At 45.8% G+C, this 19,166-nt stretch overlaps 1 protein-coding gene across 7 annotated transcripts; it reads left to right on the top strand.

The window, feature by feature from the left end:
• Positions 1 to 701: 701 nt before the first annotated feature.
• Positions 702 to 18,168, top strand: eif4g1a (eukaryotic translation initiation factor 4 gamma, 1a). 7 transcript variants are annotated; one of them, XM_078098622.1, is made up of 33 exons: positions 749 to 1,193; positions 2,990 to 3,116; positions 3,207 to 3,293; positions 3,521 to 3,553; positions 4,109 to 4,129; positions 4,415 to 4,594; positions 4,785 to 4,884; positions 7,696 to 7,853; positions 8,100 to 8,192; positions 8,791 to 8,866; positions 8,965 to 9,912; positions 9,991 to 10,079; positions 10,250 to 10,430; positions 10,550 to 10,683; positions 10,909 to 11,028; positions 11,383 to 11,781; positions 11,944 to 12,090; positions 12,197 to 12,433; positions 12,553 to 12,657; positions 12,825 to 13,112; positions 13,248 to 13,365; positions 13,594 to 13,696; positions 13,855 to 14,049; positions 14,080 to 14,165; positions 14,293 to 14,414; positions 14,565 to 14,737; positions 14,844 to 14,969; positions 15,176 to 15,257; positions 15,374 to 15,472; positions 15,744 to 15,887; positions 15,981 to 16,062; positions 16,162 to 16,302; positions 16,718 to 18,168. In XM_078098622.1, the coding sequence occupies exons 2-33, from the start codon at positions 3,042 to 3,044 to the stop codon at positions 16,897 to 16,899; spliced, it is 5,124 nt and encodes a 1,707-aa protein (XP_077954748.1). In that variant the 5' UTR covers positions 749 to 1,193; positions 2,990 to 3,041; the 3' UTR covers positions 16,900 to 18,168. The 7 variants fall into 7 exon arrangements, with proteins under 7 accessions (XP_040026893.2, XP_077954748.1, XP_077954746.1 ...); XM_078098620.1 differs by having other exon boundaries at positions 7,699 to 7,853; positions 13,855 to 14,165; XM_040170957.2 differs by having other exon boundaries at positions 13,855 to 14,165.
• The last annotated feature ends 998 nt before the right edge of the window (positions 18,169 to 19,166 follow it).

The following is a 19,166-nucleotide window of genomic DNA, read 5'->3' as shown; positions in this document are numbered from 1 at the left end:
AGAAAAGAATAAATGGACAAATATCTTTTTGGATGAAGACGTGACATTTGTAATAATAATAATAGAGCTCTACCCAATCACAAATGGGTTAGGGTTAGATATTGGGTCATTAACAGAAATGCTCAGAAATCACTGGGAGGGTTTTCACAGTGGGGCTTCTGTCAAAGCTTACGCAATAGACAAACACACTTGTTTACTGATGATGGCCAAACAAGCCTGATATGAGGCCCCTGACCCAAAATGAACGTTGGACCATCATTGCCCTCCTATCTGTGGTCATTAAATCCAAATTTAACCTCGATAACATGTTTTTGATCCAGCTTCTCAGAGAATATGCAACTGTTGGCTTTGAGAAATTCAATCTTAGCAATTTTCTTATACTTAATAGAAAAATAACTTTTTAAAGCAATTCATAAGGAAAAGATTAGTCGATAATAAAATTAATTGTAATGCCATTATTATATTATATATAAGTCCTTCAGATAAACGTATAGAATTAATGGAAGACACATCTGTACTGTATGAAACATTTTATTGGCTACATTACACTATAATTAATGTTGAAAGGGACATTATTCTTCATATTGGATCAGCCGTGAAATGCCGCTTTCCAGTATATTAATGTTACGATATGAGTATGTTTGTTTCAGCTAATATTGTACTATAAAAATCCGATTACGAGGCAGGGGCTTGATGAAGCGAGGCCAGAACCTGCATCACGTGACCAAGGAAACGGCATCAAAATGTAATTCTCCCGGAAGTTGCCCATGCGACTTGGAGGCGAACCGGCTCCACACACCAGAAACATCGCATTATGGCCTCGCGCTGAGCCTACTGTTGCGACAGTTGTGTAAATACCTCACCGGCAATCCGTCACCATCGACGCCTTGATCATGGACCTCCGGTCCAGAGGCTTTTTTCGGGGCCATCGGAGTTGTCATTAGTACTCCCGAAGTACTATATTATTTGATTTTTAGCACTGTCACTTTTGCACGCCCGGGGATTTAAACCGAAGTGACAGCAGTAGCACTTACCCCATCTGCCGGTAAGCTAGCTAGCTCGCTAAGTCAATAGCCAAGAAGGGCATCACTTTTCTTCTGGAGTAAAGGACAAGGAAACTACAACACCACTACTTTCAGTAACAGAAGACTGATCAGAGGCCGATTTCCCAACATACTCAGTATTGATTCCTGGTAAGAATAAAACCAGCTGACGGTGGAAGTAATAGCCTAAAGTTTACCCAAGCTCTGCTTCATTATGGTCAAAGGCATACAGGCTAGCTAGCTAACGTTAGCTGGTTGAACAGGCCCCATCGGCTGTCAGTCACTAACGCTAGCTTGCTAACCTTGGGCGAAATGTAACAATATATTAAACCAAAAACATTGCAATGTTTGGACGTTAGTGAAAAGGTAGGTTCTTAAAAGTGCCGTATTTGTAGATGCGTGGTTAACGTAAGCTGAAATGACAGCCGGGGTCCGTCGCTCTCGTGGCTAATCTCCCGTTGGTTACCACCGACGGCTCGGTGTGTCAAAGCTAGGTAGCCTCTCCGCTTAATGTGCTGTCTTTTACAGACTGTCTGGACCTGGCTTGTCGATTTGAATGGTTTGACAGAAACCTGATGTCATTTGTTTTGTGGTCTTGATATTTGCAAGTTTGATGTCAGGGTCGATGGTCTCGTCTTCTCGAGGATCTTGCTGGGCCTGTAATTAAACACACATCGGATGACAGGACGGGGCTGGGCGCTGCTAACGTTATCCGACATTAGCTTAACTGTAACCTTATCTGTTTCCACGTATTGCTAGCACCGGCTTATTTGCTTTTCTCGGGTTGTGATTAGTAAACATGTTATCCGTCGGCACAGTTAAACCATCAGACACAGCTCGATGTAACGTTACTTGTGAAGTTAAACGTGGACTCCGCGTTCAGCCACGTAGCGCAACCAAGTGAACTGTCTGATAGTGGGACACGCAACGTCAGTGTTAGCCGGCTGCTGGCTAACGGATTTAACCTGCTTCGGCCGGCAGTACCGCCTTGTTAGCGGGCCGGTAAAATGTCCTTTCGTCCTTTTATATCAACCGAGAACACGTGGGGACATTTTGCTAGACTAGCTGTCACGTTCACTGACTCCTCGTAAGACCGTGAGCCGCCTCTGCTGACGGAACCATATGGTAGTTTTTTACATTGATGCCCCGTCTAAAAAGAAGCATGGCGTAAGCTAGCGGCTAACGACAGTTCATGTGTCAGCAGGTGGATGACACGTCTGCTAGTGTTTTTTTTCATCGGGCTTTATTAACGTTACTGCTAGTATGTCTTATTCCAGTGAATACATAAAACTGCAATTTTTATAAATTAGACCGCATCTGTTTCCAAACGGATATCTATTTACCGTCATTTGAGTGGACTATGTTCACATGTAGCTAGCACAACCAGGGGGCATGGAAGCCACTGTTAACACAGTAAATGAACTTTGACCTGAGGTATCCATTTTCTTAAATTCACTCAATAGCCGGACCAGTCGAAATGATTTGGCGACAGGCACAGTTCTCCAGTCATGATCTTTAAATTAATGCTTTTTTTTTTCTTTCTTTCTGTGCAGTCAAAGTCCCCATTTTCCCGATTTAAAAATAGCTGTCATGAGGCCTTTTCTGCTCTAACCACAGTTCGGTTTGGGTGGATCTATGACACAGGAGTCCATTGCTATCTGATTGAGCGAGGAATATGCTGATCATGATTACAATAAAGGCTCATAAGACTGCACGTGAGCCATGCAAGTGACCAGCATTTTGGGAGGCGGTGGTGTTATCACAGGCAGAACCACAGACCGCACCCTCCCTGCGTGTAAAATGATGCCACACTTAAGCCCCACGTCTTAGTTTTGAGGAATATCTATAACGTGAAGATAATAACTGGGACAATTGTCCGCTCAACATCTTACTTTAATCCTTGATGAATGCCTAATTTTTTCTGTACTTGTTCCTCCCATCCTCAGACAGGCTGGCAACACAAAGCCACCCTAATGCAGAACCATAAAAGAACGTGAAATGAACAAACCACCACAGCCTATAACGGGACCTACGTCTGTCCCAAACCCTTCCCCATCCCCTGGATTGACACAGGTGAGCGTAGCTGACCTTGTGGGATTTAAGTTTTCAGTAGTTTTAAGGTTTGGTGACATGTTGTTTATCCCCCATTGTCTCCTTCTCAAGGCCGCCTATGGTCCTGGACAGCCCCCCTCTCTTGTTTTTGCCACCCCTCCACCTCCACAAATGAACTCTGCACCGCAGCCAAGACAGGTAAAGGTCACACCATGTGTTGTCCCCCCCCACCCCTCCCCTCTGTGGTATATCTTTTGCTTGTACCGGTGAACCATCCCTTTCCTACTCCTTCACAAAGACTTCTAACACGGCTTCTTCTCCTCGAGGCTTTGCCGTAATTTCTGTCTGTATGTTTTGGCACATTTGCTTTGTTTCTCTTTGAATGTCAATCTTGACATCTTCCCTCTCTTCTACTGTCCTCCCAGTTTGCTGCAGGCCCTCGTACTTTACACCAACAGGTACTAACACCCCTCACATCCCCACCGTCTCCTTAGTGCTTCCGTTCCACGATATGAAAAAGAAGGCTTTAGCGTTTATTAGATTACTTTTCCTGAGCTCTAGTGACATGTAGTTGTATGCTTTGTATTTTTCAGCCAGAACTTGTGACAACCCCCCCTCCCCCTTTTTTTTTTCCAGTTGATGGCACAGAGTTTACCCAGGCCTTATTCTTTGTTTTCCCCTGTACATAACTGGTTATTATTAAACTAAATTAATTTAAGTACCTTCCCCTGCAGCATGCTAACATAGTTAAAGTCCTCACTAGTGATTGCGGCCCTTTGAAGTAATTCTTAAACCACTCCAAACCTTCTGTCCTTGTGAGAGCTCTAACCTTAAGACCAGTATGGATTTGCATGTGGATGTTTGAGCTTCATGGCTGAGATATTTTTGCAGCTGCCTCGTACTTTTCCTTCTTAAACCTTGCGACCGTCAGCTTCGACATTGTCTCTTGCTTTCATTTTCACGTTAATCTCACTCCCTCTCTTGCTCTCTGCTCATGTGTTGCGCGGCTGAAGGGTGGATACAGAGCATTACAGGTAACGGCTCTTCTCTTTGTCTTCCCACCAATCTCCCCCCGCCCCCCTTAACTTGGCCCGACCTCAGTGTTGCAGGGACACATGACAGTTGGTACAATTTAGATTTCGGTGTAACCGAAGAACTGAACACGCTGCTTCCAGCTCAGGTTAAGCGTGTGTCTTGACGGGAGGCGCACACACACACACAAGTAAAACACATAAGGTAGACAATGAATGCACACACAGAGCGACCGGTCGTCTTGTGATAAAATATTCATCCTTCTTCCTCCCTCATCTGTTCTCTAGAGCTACTATCAGAACCGACCAGCCATGGCCACTAGTGCTCCAAGGGTACAGACAAGTAGTGGCCCACGAGCTGTCGGCCCGACGCACGTCTACCCGCCCAGCTCCCAGATGATGATGATATCCCAGCAGCAGCTGTCTTTTGCTGGCTCCCCTCAGGGTTACTTTATCTCCCCAGGACAGGTTGGTTCACATCAGTAACCATCCATTGTTAACAACACACGTACTACTGGTATTTTGCCCAAAACGGTCGACATGATACTGATTGTTTGCTCATCATATTGGCGTAGTGACCAAAATATAACAGGAATTTTGTTTTTGTTGTTGTTGTTCTATTAACAAGTGTGAGATCTTTTTGTTTTTGTCTCCACAGTACCGGACCCCATATATGCCTCCTACTCAGCAGTATCCTGTGACCAGCGGTACAGCGGGCTTCTATCCGGGAACCAGCCCTGCTGAATACCCCGCGTATGGTAAGAGTTTTTGACCAGCGGCAGCCAAGAGTAACACAGACAAAGACGCTGGTCAGTTAAAAGGGGAGAATTTGACAGAGATGCCGGGTTGAAGCATGTCTGTTAAGCCCTTGTCCATTTTTACGCCCCATAAGGCATCGCCGGGTGTGTTGTGGATTTGCTTTGCTGTTTGGTGTTTAATGTCTCTCTGGGTCAAAACGCTGCTGTACGTGGTGAACTGCGAGTTGCATGTGGTCTGGCTTGATTCTGCTTCGGTCTGTGTTCTTTCTATCTGCAGTCTCACCGGACGCTGCCTCACGGGTTCCATGACATGAATTTGCGATGAGAGTTTTGTTCTTTTGCTGGATGCATGTCCATACCAACTTTTAGGGTGGGATTTGATATTTGAAGGGATCAAATTAGAAATTTTATTGAGCAGTATCCGGGACAAAGACTCCATAAACTGGAAGGCCAGTGCACGCCTGCGAACATACTTCTGACTTGTGTTTCTGCTGCAAGTGATCAAACAAAAGTTCTTAAGATTCTTCTGCCATGCGAGGCATCGAGTGGGTGAAAATTAAAAATAAACAAATCACTTAAAGGCCTGCAGAAGACACAAGAACACGATGCAGCCAGGAACACACGTCGAACACGCTGTTCATTTCATGGGACCTTTTTAACACCCTGCTTCCTCTGGATCCTCTCATTAACTCATTCTGCATCTGTCTCTTCCTGCCCTCTGTCCTTCTTTCCTCCCTCTCCCGTCCCTCACTCCCTCCCTCTCGTTTGCTGCGTTGGTTCAGAGCCCTCTCTTGCTGCGAGGGAGAGGCGGGGTGGTGGGGGGAGAGGGGGCGGGCGAGAGAACGGCCGTCTCTCTCTCCACGGTGCTCCTCTCACCTCCCAGCGCTACCCTGGTGAGTAGTGTGTGTGTGTGTGTGTGTGTGTGCGCGCTTGTGTGTTGGTCAGCCGGCTGTAGTGGCAGAAATCACTGTGGCACTTCCTGTCTCTGATAGCACTGTGAATATGCTTTTCTCTTTTTTTGGTACATCTTTACTTTAAATGAGATACAAAGTGAAAGTTGCTTACATTTACATTACAGTATCCCACCCTGGCTTTTAGGGGTGGGGGAAAAAAATAGATTTTTCAATTTCTCTCTAGAACGATTCGGTCTCGAGTCAGAAAAGTTAATAATCGGAATTAAAAAAAAAAAAAAAGTTCGTCTCGCGCGGGATTTGTGCTCGCTCGCGGAGCGTGAACTTCCTTCCTTCCTCGCTCGCTCGCGTTCGAAGGTGTTTTCTACGCGCTCCCTATTTTTCTTTTTGACAGTGAGGGGGCGGAGCCAGTCACCATGGTCTCTACACCTGATTGGTTACAAACCGAGTCTGTGGATTGGCTGGAGTGATGCGTTCACACAACTATAGAAGCCCATTTCTGCACTAAAGAAAGGGGATGGAAAGTCGAAATTTTGAGATAAAACGTTGTCAAAAAACAAACGCCCCCCTTCGGCAATTGTAGTGGAGCGTAGATGACAACCAGCTACAAGCATCATTTACCATCATTACCGGCACATTAAGAGCAGTGCGTCCAGCTCGCAGACCGGTCCGTCAGTCTGAATCTGAATATCTTGCCAACTTTACCGAACTAAGGAGGAGCCTGCGCACATCTTACCTCATTATTTCCATTTTCCAAAAAGTCGATCCGTATTGAAAGTTGGCAAGATATTCACAGATTTGGACTTTTTTCCGGTATTTTACAAATACGGCTAAGACTAATAATAAAGACTAAGAGCAGTTTTTTTCTTCATTTAAAAGAAAAATGAATCTGTTTAATATTTTTTTTACATAGGCTACTTCCATATTGTGTTGAAATGCGAGCTGCGTTGGTTCTTTCATTGTTGATAGAAAATCATATTTGTGACAAAGATTTTTTTTTTTCTCTTATAAAAAATTAGAGAAGGTAATTCATGATGATTTTCTTTAATTATCAAATAAAGTAGGAAGTGATCTAGTAGGACCTCTGAGTAGCAAACTCAGATTTGAGAAAATCGAGATGCATCGATAATTGTTTTATCGGTTTAGAATCGAATCGTTGACCTCGGAATCGAATCGTGAGGTGCCAAGACATTCCCACCCCTACTGAATTTACAGACGTGAATGAAGGGCTGATAGTGAGCTGAAAAGTCTGTCGACAGTGTGCCGCTGCGTCGCAAGAGTCGCGAGATGAGCCGGAATGTCCACCTAAGCAATTTCATATTTTTCTGGTTTTATTTTAACGGATTACTGTGAAATAATTCATGTATTGCACGTATGTGTGCTATTTCATTCTATACACTGCACTTAAACGGTCTGGATGGGAAGGTTATTACTTGTTTGTGTCATCAGCGGTTCCATAGTGTGTTTGAGAGCGAATAACTGGAACGTACACACTGACTTCAGTCGCCTTTTTTTTTGTCATTTGTTCAGTGTAGGTTGGTGGCACAACACATAAATCAGCTCCCAGATAAACCTCTATGAATAGTATACATTACAATCTTTATCCACAAACCACTTTAAAGTGCGTAGATGAGTCGAGGCAAAATGGAACGTGGTTTTGTTTTGCTGTAGGACTCAATGCGGTTACCAAGATGTGTTTTCTTTTGTTTTATTTGTGTGTTGAGGTAAACAAAGTGGCACAAACCCACAAATGGTTTCAGGAAAAACACGGTGAATCCTTTTGGTCACAGATAAAGGATACAGCTGCTGCGACTCCCGGATGATCTGTTGTCTTGGTGCGAAGCTGCGGCTTAAGTATTTTCTTTTCATGAATGTTTCCTTTTTTATTTTCCCGTTTCAGCAGGAGCATACTATCCGGCTCAGCCGCCGTACTCCGCATCTGTCCAGCCGGCGCCAGTCATGATCAACCCCGCGCAGCAACAGCAACAGCAACAAGCGCTGCCTCCCCAGCAGCCGCCGGCGCAGCCGCCAGGGCCACCAAAGAGGGAACGCAAACCGGTAGTGTGTTGCAACAAAAGGGCAGCGCGCCTCTTGTCTGAGGTCAAAAAAAATATTTGAATGGACAGAAAAAGTATTGTTTTCAGTGTGGAACTTTCCCTTTTACCTGCAAATAACAATAGAATTTATCATGATGGGCGGCAGCTATAGATCCGAAATGACCGCATCCTTGCATACTGCCTGTACTCTGATGTTGGATGCATGTTTGGCGGAAACCTAACCGATATTTACCTCGTCGTCGTATAGATAAGGATACGAGACCCCAACCAGGGTGGCCGTGATATCACAGAGGAGATCATGTCCGGTGGAAGGTCCACCACCACACCGACTCCCCCACAGGTAGGAAGCCTTGCGCACAGGGAACATGCTTGTGGCCAAAGTTAAAGGCAGAGTTGACGGTCCGTCTTGAAAACAAATTACTGTTTGTGTTATTCTGACATGGAGGGGTGTTAATACTAATGGTCTACATTGGCAGTTTGCTTCAATGAATGGCCAGTATATTTTCCAAAAGTGGAACCAAATTATTCCCAGTTTTATTCCCATCGTATTGTTTGAATTCACATGAGAGATTTTTTTTTTTTTTTTTTTTTAAAGCTTTCAGTAAAAATGTTGAAGCTCCTAAATAAATCTAGCAAAGAACAAACTGTTTTCGCAAACATGCACTGGTTATTTGCGCTGTGGTTACATTTTCAGATTATTTTCAATCCTCTTAAGTAGTCTATTGACTTGCATGCTGGGTTGGTTAAAAACTTTGGAAACACTTTGAAGCAAAATGCAGCACAAGTAGAAATGACCATTTTGCTCATTCAACGGGTCTTGACTGAAGTGAATTATTTAATGACTACATTAAACCTGTGGATTTAATTAACTGTACATCTCTGTATCAGACCTAAACGAACCACCCAATACTGTTTTTTTTGTTTTTTTTTGTGACTAGACCTGCGCATCAGATGCAAGTCCTCCACAGACTAATGGCGAAGTTACGCAGGCGGCCACTACAGTGACGAGAAAAGGCGAGTTGAGTGTCTGTTTTGGTTTACGTCGTAAATGAGAGATTCCTGTACTATAAATTTCCCTTATTGTGAATATTTCCTTCGTTTTCATTCACCAGATGAAAACACCGAGCCCCCTGCTAGCGCTGAAACCCCTCCACCTCCTGCCACAGCAAATCCAGAGCCTGAGGAGGAGGACGAGGACGAGGAGGAGGAGGAGGACGACGACGACAAACAGGAAACAGACAGCCAGATGACAACGCCGCCGCCACCGGCTGAGTTAGCCCCACAATTTGAAGCCCCAACAGTCGCCGCTGCTGATGAGGTGCCATCCCCTTTGACTACGGACCTGGAGTCTCCCTCTTCCCTCCCAGCAGCAGCAGAATCATCACCATCTTCTACTCCTCCTGCTGAGGCAGAAAATACAGTTGATACTAAAGTTGGTGACACGGTTGACGCTCCTGTCGGCCCTTCAGCATCATTAGCAGCACAGGAGGCGGCTGTCAAAATGGAAGAACCACAGGCTTCCCCGGCTCCAGCTGAGAAAGCACCAGAAAAGGAGGAAAAGCAGACGGAGAAAGTGAAGAAATTGGAAAAAGAGGAGCATGTAGCCAGCACTAAATTGGAGCCCACGGTTGAGGCTGCTACGATACTTCCCCCCCATAACGAGACAAAAGCAGTGAAGGCTACAAAGACAGAAACTGAAGCCTCTCCGCCCCCTGAGCAGGAACCTGCTGCTCCACAGACCCACAAAGTCGCCCCGAGCTCTGAACCTGAAGCCACGCCGGCTGAAGTGGCGGAGCCGCTTCTTCCCAACGGCCTTCCTCCGGACACAGAGGAACTGTCTGAGGAAGTGGTGTCTTTAGACTCTACGCCCCCGGACAAGCCCGACGCTTCTCCATCTCAGGAACCAACACCTGTGGCCAAAACGTCAACGCCCACCCAGGAAGTGGAAGAAAAAGAGGAAGAAAAGGAGGCAGAACGGGAGGAGGAAAAAGAGGATGAGAAAGATGAGGATGCCCCTCCTGCCTCTGTTAGCTGCCCATCAGAGGAATCTACTATGCAAGGTTGGTGGAACTTATTCTGTCTGCGTTTGTGATTGTCTTATGAATTGTGCTTGATTCTGATTTTGATTTTGTTTTAAGCTGCAACTTCTGTACCAAAGAAGCGGAAGAACATGAAGGAGTTGAACAAGAAGGAGGCCATCGGAGACCTCCTGGATGCCTTCACAGAGGTGTGTAACAGTCTGATAGAGCATGATTGAAATCAACGTAGTGTCTGGGAACTTTCAGCTGTATCAATATCATTTTTTGGTATCAAAACAAACACTACACTCTCTGCCGGGTAACTGGGTCATCATAATACTTCATCCCTGTTTCGGTTTGTTTTGTTTGTTGGCCGCAGGAGCAAGAAGCCAAGCCGGCCCCCGAGCCCTCGTCCACTGAGGCCGACCGCGTCCCCGACGCTCCACCTGAGCCCCCCGCCGAGGTTCCCGACGAGACCTGGGAGGAGAAAGAGGACAAGCAGAACCCAGTACCTAAAGCCACACCTGAGCCCACAGACCTGAAATACCAGTACAAAGAAGGTATGTTGTGATTAGCGAAGGCCACCGTTGACGTGAATGCCGCTTCCTTCTTTCTCTCGAAAGGCAGCGCCTGCTGTTTTACTGTCGTTATTTAAAAACCCGTCTCCTGCATCTCTCAGAGCAATGGAAGCCGATCGACCCCGAAGACAAGAAGCGGTACGACCGGGAGTTCCTGCTGGGCTTCCAGTTCATCAGTGCCAGTATGAACAAACCCGATGGTCTGCCGAGCATCAGTGACGTGGTCCTGGAGAAGGTAGGACGAGCATGCGTGAGGTCATGAGCGCCATAATGGCCTTGATCTGGTACAATAATGAGCAAGAGGTGGATATTGAAATAGAAGCCGCATACAGGTTTTTTCTTTGTATTTCACTGAACTTCTGAACCGTGGTCATTATGAAAGTGGACGAGGAAACCCGACGACCATCTTGTCTCGTCAGTGTAATTTTGATTTTTGTATGGATTCTTTCTTTAACCTCAGGCAAACAAGACTCCAATGCGGCCTCCTGACCCAGCTCGCATGATGAATGTTGGTCCTGATTTTACCCCTTCGTATTTGGGGAACCTCGGCAGCAGATCGGTGGGAGGACCCCGAGGCCCGGTAAGGGACGCCTTGCAAAATCGCTCACCCATCGTGGCTCTTTTCCTGTTTTATTGCATTTCAATCTGCAATCACATCCTTTTTTATTTCAATGTAATGGACTTAACACAAAATAGTTGAAATTGGTGAAGTGAAAAAGAAGTTGACGTCTGTACAGAATTGACCCCCTTTGCTATGAAGTATGTAAATAAGATCTCATACTGCTGATTGCCCTCAGATGTCAAATATATACTTTTTTTTTTTTAATTCAAATAACTGGTTGTAATCCAATAAAATATGTGAGTCTGAAGTAAATCTCGGTTTGGATTTTCTGTCTAAGATTTATTTTCTAACCTTTTCCATGCTTTCTTTTAGCCACCTGGCCCACGTCGCTCACAGCAGGGTCAGAGGAAAGAGCCAAGGAAAATCATCCTCAGCAGCATGTCCCTCGGCGACGACGTGCAGCTCAACAAGGCCGAGAAGGCCTGGAAGCCCACGGCGAAGAAGTCCACGCGAAGCCGCAACGCAGAGGAAGCCGAGGCCGAAGACGACGATCCCGAACAGGCCAAGACGAAGGAGCTGTTCAAGCGTCTGCGCAGCATCCTCAACAAGCTGACCCCTCAGAAGTTTCAGGAGCTGATGAAACAAGTGACGGACCTGACGATCGACACCGAGGAGAGGCTGAAGGGAACCATTGACCTCATCTTTGAGAAGGCCATCTCAGAGCCCAACTTCTCTGTGGCCTACGCCAACATGTGCCGCTGCCTTTTGGGGGTAAGTCATGTCCTTTTTGTGGTCTGGCAGAATCGCACACTTTCATTTCTTAAATGTATTTTTTAGTCATAAGTATATGTTTAGGTTTTCAAGCCACATCATCATCCGCAAGATGAAAATGGGGATTCTGTCAAATTTGTGCTCCATGTTTTCCTCTTGCAGTTGAAAGTCCCGACCTCAGACAAGCCGGGAGTTTTTGTGAACTTCCGCAAACTGCTGCTCAATCGCTGCCAGAAAGAGTTCGAGAAGGACCAGGATGATGATGAAATCTTTGAGAGAAAGCAGAAGGAATTGGAGGCTGCCAAAGAAGTAAGAAATAAGATCTATTCCCGTCTCTGACCGCCACAGTGTTTGTGGGTTTTCTTTTAACCAAATTGGTCATAGTGCCGCCACTAAGCAAGAAGTCTGCCCTTAGGGAGAGGAGCGTGAGCGCTTGAGGGTGGAGCTACAGGACTCCAGAGACCAGGCTCGCCGCCGTTCACTGGGTAACATTAAGTTCATTGGGGAGCTCTTTAAGCTGAAGATGCTGACGGAGGCCATCATGCACGACTGTGTAGTGAAGCTACTGAAGAATCACGATGAAGAGTCTCTGGAGTGTCTCTGCAGGCTCCTCTCCACCATTGGCAAAGACCTGGACTTTGAGAAGGCCAAGGTAAGTAAAGCGTGAACACGCATCCAACTCATTCAGACATTTTCTTGATGAATTTTTCCTTTTTTTTTTTTAAATACATGATTCATAAAAGCTGCTTTTATGTGTCTCTCCCTCTTTAGCCTCGTATGGATCAGTATTTCACCCAGATGGACAAGATAATCAAAGAGAAAAAGACCTCATCCAGAATCCGCTTCATGCTACAAGACGTCATAGACCTAAGAAGGGTAAATATTAAAGGGATACTGCAATAAAAAGCCTATAACGGGCATTTATGGAGGCGATTGCGGCTGACTAATAGTCCTGAATCCACTGGGAATATAAATGGCATTGGGAAACATGAATGTTGACATTACCATTAATGTGATAACCATATTCCCTCTATGATCCACAGTGCAGCTGGGTGCCTCGCAGAGGAGACCAGGGTCCTAAAACCATCGACCAGATCCACAAGGAGGCAGAGATGGAGGAGCACAGGGAACACATCAAAGTGCAGCAGCAGCTTCTGAACAAGAAAGAGGGAGGCGGGGGAGGTGGTAGAATGGGCGGGAACATGGGGGGGCGTGGCTCTCACTCACAAGGAGGCGGCCGAAACAGCCAGCCTCAGGATGAGGGCTGGAACACGGTGCCCATCTCCAAGAACAGACCCATCGACACCACCCGCCTCAGCAAGATCACCAAGGTACCGTCTAACAAGGACGCTTCATTCTGTTATTTATTGTATTGAAATCTATGCAAGTCACAGCTAAGCTGTCTTGGACATAATGACGTGGGACTTTATGCAACTTGTTAATCTGACGTTTGTGTTGCCCTTCAGCCTGGTTCTCTGGACTTCAACAATCAGCTGTTGGCTCCAGGGGGAAAAGGCATGTGGGGTAGCTGGGGCAAAGGCAGCAGTGGAGGAACTGGAGCAAAACCAGCAAGCGGAGAGCAAGGTAAACAATTCACTTTTTTAAAAAAGGAGCCACGTTTGAGGCTGCTACAATACTTCCCCCCCATAACGAGACAAAAGCAGTGAAGGCTACAAAGACCGAAACTGAAGCCTCTCCGCCCTCTGAGCAGGAACCTGCTGCTCCACAAACCCACAACGTCGCCCCGAGCTCTCAACCTGAAGCCACGCCGGCTGAAGTGGGGAGTTAATTTTTCCTGGTTGTTTGTTTTAGAGTCCGGTCGTCCAGCTACCAGCACCCTCAACCGCTTCTCAGCCCTTCAACAGTCCGGTTCGTTGTCAGCGACAACTGACTCGGATCGCAAAGCTCCTCAGAGGTATTTAGTTGCATATTGTCTCTTCTTCCAAGATGTCCTGTGCTGTGCCCATATTGTCTACTTCATCCCCATCACTATTTATACAGCAAATACCCTGTCAGGATTTTTTTTTTTTAATGTGACCCTTTTTGTGTCCCGTGCCACCTCTCTTTTTTTAGGTCAAGCTCCAGCCGCGAGCGCGGTGGCGACAGAGAAAAGGGTGATCGTGAGGGCCGTGACGGCAGGAGCACCCCAAACCAAATCACCAAGAGGAGCTTCAGCAGAGAGTCTCAGGAGCGCGGCGGCAGGGCCGGCGACCTCCGGGCCGCCACTGAGCCTGTGCGACGCGTGGCCAGCATGACCGACGATAGGGACCGAGGGAGCAGGGATCGAGGGAGCAGGGATCGAGGGAGCAGGGATCGAGGGAGCAGGGATCGAGGGAGCAGGGATCGAGGGAGCAGGGACCGCGCTCCAAGTAAAGATCTGCCAGGTGACAAACGCACTGACCAAAAGTGAATATGTGATCTAGACATGCTGGTGTAAAGATGGAGGACAGGCTGTTCACACGCTGGGATCGGGAGGCTCTTTAACTCTTACTGTGACGTTTTTCTCTGCAGTCAAGCGGGAGAGCGCTCCAACTCCGCCCCCTTCTCTTCCAAAACCTGCCTTAAGTGAAGAGGAGTTGGAGAAGAAGTCGAACGCCATCATTGAAGAATACCTTCACATTAATGACATGAAGGTACAAACACGGCGGCATGTGAACTGTCATTCAACACGGTGAATTGTATTTAAAAGCGTGGCCGTTATCAAGCTTAACCGGCAAACGCGCTGAACGTGAAACCGCCCTGACGGCCGACCATCTGTGCGTCCTCTTTTGCCGCTGCTGTAGGAGGCGTTGCAGTGTGTTACAGAACTCGACAGTGCCTCGCTGCTCTTTGTGTTCGTGCGGAGCGTCGTGGAATCGACGCTGGAGCGCAGCACCATTGCTCGAGAGCGCGCCGGCCTGTTGCTGCACCACCTCGTCAAGGCGGAGGTGTTGCCCTCAGAGCAATACTACAAAGGGTGAGCGTTAAAACATCCCACCGGATGTCCACTGATGTTTCTAACCTTGGGTTCCCTGTGTTTAACGTGAGATTGAGTGCCGCTTTGTTGTTTTTGTGGTGTGCAGGCTTGAAGATACCCTGGAGGCTGCAGAAGACACAGCCATAGATATACCTCACATCTGGCTCTACCTGGCTGAACTGATCACCCCCATGCTCCATGAGGGAGGCATCCCAATGGGCCAGATCTTCAGGTGAGCTGGAAGTCAACCAAGTTTTCCGCTCAAAACCATCTGGTCATTTTCTCCCAAATACTACAGAGGTTCTGGTCTGAAATTCCCCTTTCTTCACTTTTCCTTTGACGACACTAAACTTGTTTTTTTGGCATTGATGGCTTCAGTAATAATGGTAAAGAATAAAACTGTGAAAGCAATGAAAGCATGATTCTGTTTGTTTTCAGGGAGATCTCCAAGCCTCTCGTGCCTCTGGGGCAGGCTGGCGTGCTGCTGGTGCAGATCCTCAAGCTGCTCTGCAATGAAATGGTATAATGTTCATAAATCCACGTGTCCATTTTAAGTGCAAACGTTTCACACCTCTGTGTAACAATACTCGGTAATACTCATTGGATTTATTGTTGTTGTTTTTTACCACCTGTTAGACGCCGAAGAAGGTCGGGACAATGTGGGCCGAGGGAGGCCTGAATTGGAGTGATTTCTTACCCGAGGATGAAGACGTCAACAAGTTTGTCACCGAGCAGGTCAGTGAACCTTAAGGCGTCAAAGACAGTGAAACAACAACCAACTAAAAACTGGTGAATTATTTTTTTTAAAAAGCGAGACCGCATAGAAAAGGCTATATAATACAAAAAAATAAAAATGATTACTTGCAGCAGAAGATCGACATAAATACCATCTAGCGGCTCCACAGCCCCCTCAGGTTCTGTGTTATAACATAAATAATTACAGGCTGGTGAATATATCACTTTCACAAGTCTATATATATATATTTTTTTCTTTGACGCAACTCAGAAAGTGGAGTTCACCACAGGAGAGGAGTTGGAGTCAAAGGAGGTGGATGAGAAGAAGGTCCTCACTGGCGAGGAGCTGAGCAAACAGCTGGACAGACTCATCCAGGACAAAGCCAACAACCAGCGCATCAGGGACTGGGCCGAGGTGTGTGAGACGGACTGTTTGTACTCTGTCAAGGTTACAGGAATCAAGTCTCGCCTGTTCAACTGTGTTGTTGCGTCGTCGTCTTTTTCTCAGGCTAACTTGGACGAGCAGCAAACCGTCTCCAACCAGTTTGTGCGAGCGTTGATGACGTCAGTGTGTCAGTCCGCCATTATATGTAAGTGTGCGTGATGCGGCCATGTAACACGCAGGTTTGCATCCGTGCTCATACAAGAATGTTTGTTGCAGTCCCTGAGTTTGCCGCTCCTCGTTGCAGGTGACAGCCCGTATAAGGTGGACGCACAGCAGATCAAGCAGAGGGCCAGTCTGCTGCAGAGGTACCTGTCCGACGAGCAGAAAGAACTGCAGGCCCTCTACGCCCTGCAGGCTCTCATGGTGCACATGGAGCAGCCGGCGAGTGAGTATTGACCACAGCGCTGTATAACCGATGCCTCGCCACGAAGTGGCCCTGTAAAGAATGCTACAGTTGGTGGATCTCGTACCTTTCAGGCTTCACCTGTTAGTGAAGTTAATTAAAGGGAAATCTGGGCATTTCTTCCGTAGTTTAAACATTTGAAATGGCCGTGTTTATCCATTCGCATGACTTTAAAATGAGAGGAATAGCCCTGATTTCAATGGAAGTAGCTTCATCTTGGACTGACAGCCGGTCCTGTCATTGTGTTTAGCCGCTTTTTGTAAGTTGCGATGATGTGACTTTACAAGAGAAGCATCTACATTTGTTGAACGAAAACGCCACAAACCACCAGTGGTCTAGTTTAATGTACGCCAGCAGACGGCACAAACTCAATGGCAGATATTTATTGTCCCTGCAGACCTGCTGCGGATGTTCTTCGACGCCTTGTACGACGAGGACGTCATTAAAGAGGAAGCCTTCTACAACTGGGAATCCAGCAAAGACCCTGCAGAGCAAACGGGCAAAGGTGTGGCCTTGAAGTCAGTCACCGCCTTCTTCACCTGGCTCCGCGAGGCCGAGGAGGAGTCTGACAAGGAATAAAAGACTGGACTGAAAGCTGCTCCCCTCTCCCACAACCTCTTCTTTTGCAAGGCAGGGGGCTCTACAAAAGGCTGCAGAGAGTCACGGACAATATTGCCTGAGAGGCAGACTCGAATCAATCCTCAATGAGGATAAATCTTTATTTTTTGTTTTTGTTTTCTTTGAGGGATGGACTCAGAAAACAATCATTTCTCTCCACCCTCCCTCTCTTGCTTCCTCCTCATTTCCCCCCACCTGCTTGTCACAGCGAGTGTCCTCCTCAAATAGACTTGAAAACCGATGCAGCAGGATTGCTTGTTAAAGAGGTGTGAAGTATCCCACGTCACTACAAAACTTTTTCTCACAAAAATACAAACCAACGGGCTGCTTTTTTTTTTTGTTTCGGAAGGTTCTCGATCATTCTAATGCCTGACATCCTATCTGATCTGCGAGAATAAAGCCACAGGCGTGTGGTGTAGTGGGTTTTCTGATACGTGGGTATCGCCATGCCATAATGTGTGTCCAATCCAATCTCGGCTCTTACGTCTTTGTCCCTTACTGGAGTGTGCAGCATGACTGAAGTGTTTCTATTAATGATACAGTGGACGAAACGTCGAGAGAAAAAAATGTACATGAACTAATCTTAATTTGATGGATGGCGTTTTTAAAGCAAAGGTTGCCTATTTTCTCTTCCTGCTTCCCCATCATGAATTTACGGAGGGCAGAAACATGGAGGATTGGTTCTGACCTTGACTGCGTAGGGTTGGTCCTAATGCTTCCTCTAAGCCATCCTCAGTAGTGATTCACACTGACTGACTTCATCTTTACCTCTTCTATACTTAACCCTGAGCTGTCGTAGAGGACACTTAATGACCCCAATCACCGGTAAAACTTGAAATCTACAGAAAATTGACTTGACGAAAATATATAAAGTTACATAAAAACAAAAATAAAAAAAAAAACAGAAATGATCCGAAAGCCTTTTCTACTCTAAGTGGAAACCTATTTCAGGAGCGTTCTGTAAATATCTAATTAAAAAAAACTTCTTTTTTTTTCAGTTTTATTTTTCAGAAACAAATTGCTGATGTAATTGCAGTGTATACTTTTCCAACAGAAACATCAGTTGTCCAGATGCAGAGAGGTGCTTTAGATAATCCATCGATTACTAATTGTGGAATTTTGTAAATATTTTTTTTGCTTTCTTTATTTAAGAAATTATTGCTTCTTTTGCATCGGGAACTGGAAAGGTGAGGTAATGGAGCATTGCAAATAAAGGACTTATTAAGTTGCTGAGCAGAGTTTTGCTTTGAACGCTGTTGGATTCCTGTGTGATTTCCGTGGTTGTTTAGCGCTTCCCATACAATCATATTAGGGAAGTGGTGTCCCCTCCCCACAAAGGTTTAATTGATTTCATTTGTAAAAAACATCCAGCCAGGGGAAACCCTAATGTGGCTTTTCAGAGAGGCTATGAAGTCGACTGACGTTTACGGGTTGGCAGCCATGATGACCCTTTTATTCAGTGAAAACACGCTTAAAGACTTCAGATGTCCAAAAGCAGTTGGTAAATATTCAGAATACACACCAGGTGAAACATCTTCACAGAAGGTGGCACCAAAGTAAAGACAACATTTTTCAATCGGGTCCTAATTTCTGCATTAATGATTGGCCTGTTGCTCTAAACACAACTAAGGATACTGTTGCAAATATGTTGACAATAAAAACAAGTCTAAAATTCTATATAATGCCCCTTAAAGAGTAAAAATCTTCTCATTCAAATAACCTATTTAGCATTTATATAGACATTTTCAATAAATGGTTTTGTATACATGACAAAGTAGTTGCAAACATTCTTTGTATACAAATGAGGATCTAGTGAAACAATTTTAATCACAAAGTATGGTCGAAATTATTGAAATCCATTTAAAATGACGTTTTAACCATCGATGTGAATTTGGTGGCAGTCAACCTCTTTTTTTTTTTTTTTTTTTTTTTTTTAAATAAGTCTTTTAGCGGGACACATTCCGGGCGGATGAGGACAAATTGGTAGAGCTGCTTTTTTTTTATTTTTAAATTATCTTATATAAATCCCAAAAAATATTTCTGGATCCTTCCAGCGTCTTTCTTGGAGTCCGAATGCGGTTCTTTTTTCCACACGCGCAACCCGCGTGCGTCCTCATTGGATCATCTCGCTTAATCCGCTAACGACACATGTTTAAAAAAAAAAAGTGGTAAATCATCCGCAGTGCTTCCCGGGTCCAAACGTGCAGGTCACCGTGCGTCGGTCTTGG

This window comes from Gasterosteus aculeatus, chromosome 3, assembly GCF_964276395.1.
Source record: "Gasterosteus aculeatus chromosome 3, fGasAcu3.hap1.1, whole genome shotgun sequence".
NCBI classification, from domain to species: Eukaryota; Metazoa; Chordata; class Actinopteri; order Perciformes; family Gasterosteidae; genus Gasterosteus; species Gasterosteus aculeatus.
This window is presented reverse-complemented; position numbering and strand designations above follow the sequence as displayed.

Bases quoted from the DNA above. Each gene is read 5' to 3' on its own strand.
- eif4g1a (XM_040170957.2), top strand. From the start codon at position 3,042: ATGAACAAACCACCACAGCCTATAACGGGACCTACGTCTGTCCCAAAC. The intron at 13,366-13,593 runs GTAAACAATTCA...TGTTTGTTTTAG, and splicing joins ACCAGCAAGCGGAGAGCAAG to AGTCCGGTCGTCCAGCTACC. The intron at 15,258-15,373 runs GTATAATGTTCA...ACCACCTGTTAG, and splicing joins AGCTGCTCTGCAATGAAATG to ACGCCGAAGAAGGTCGGGAC.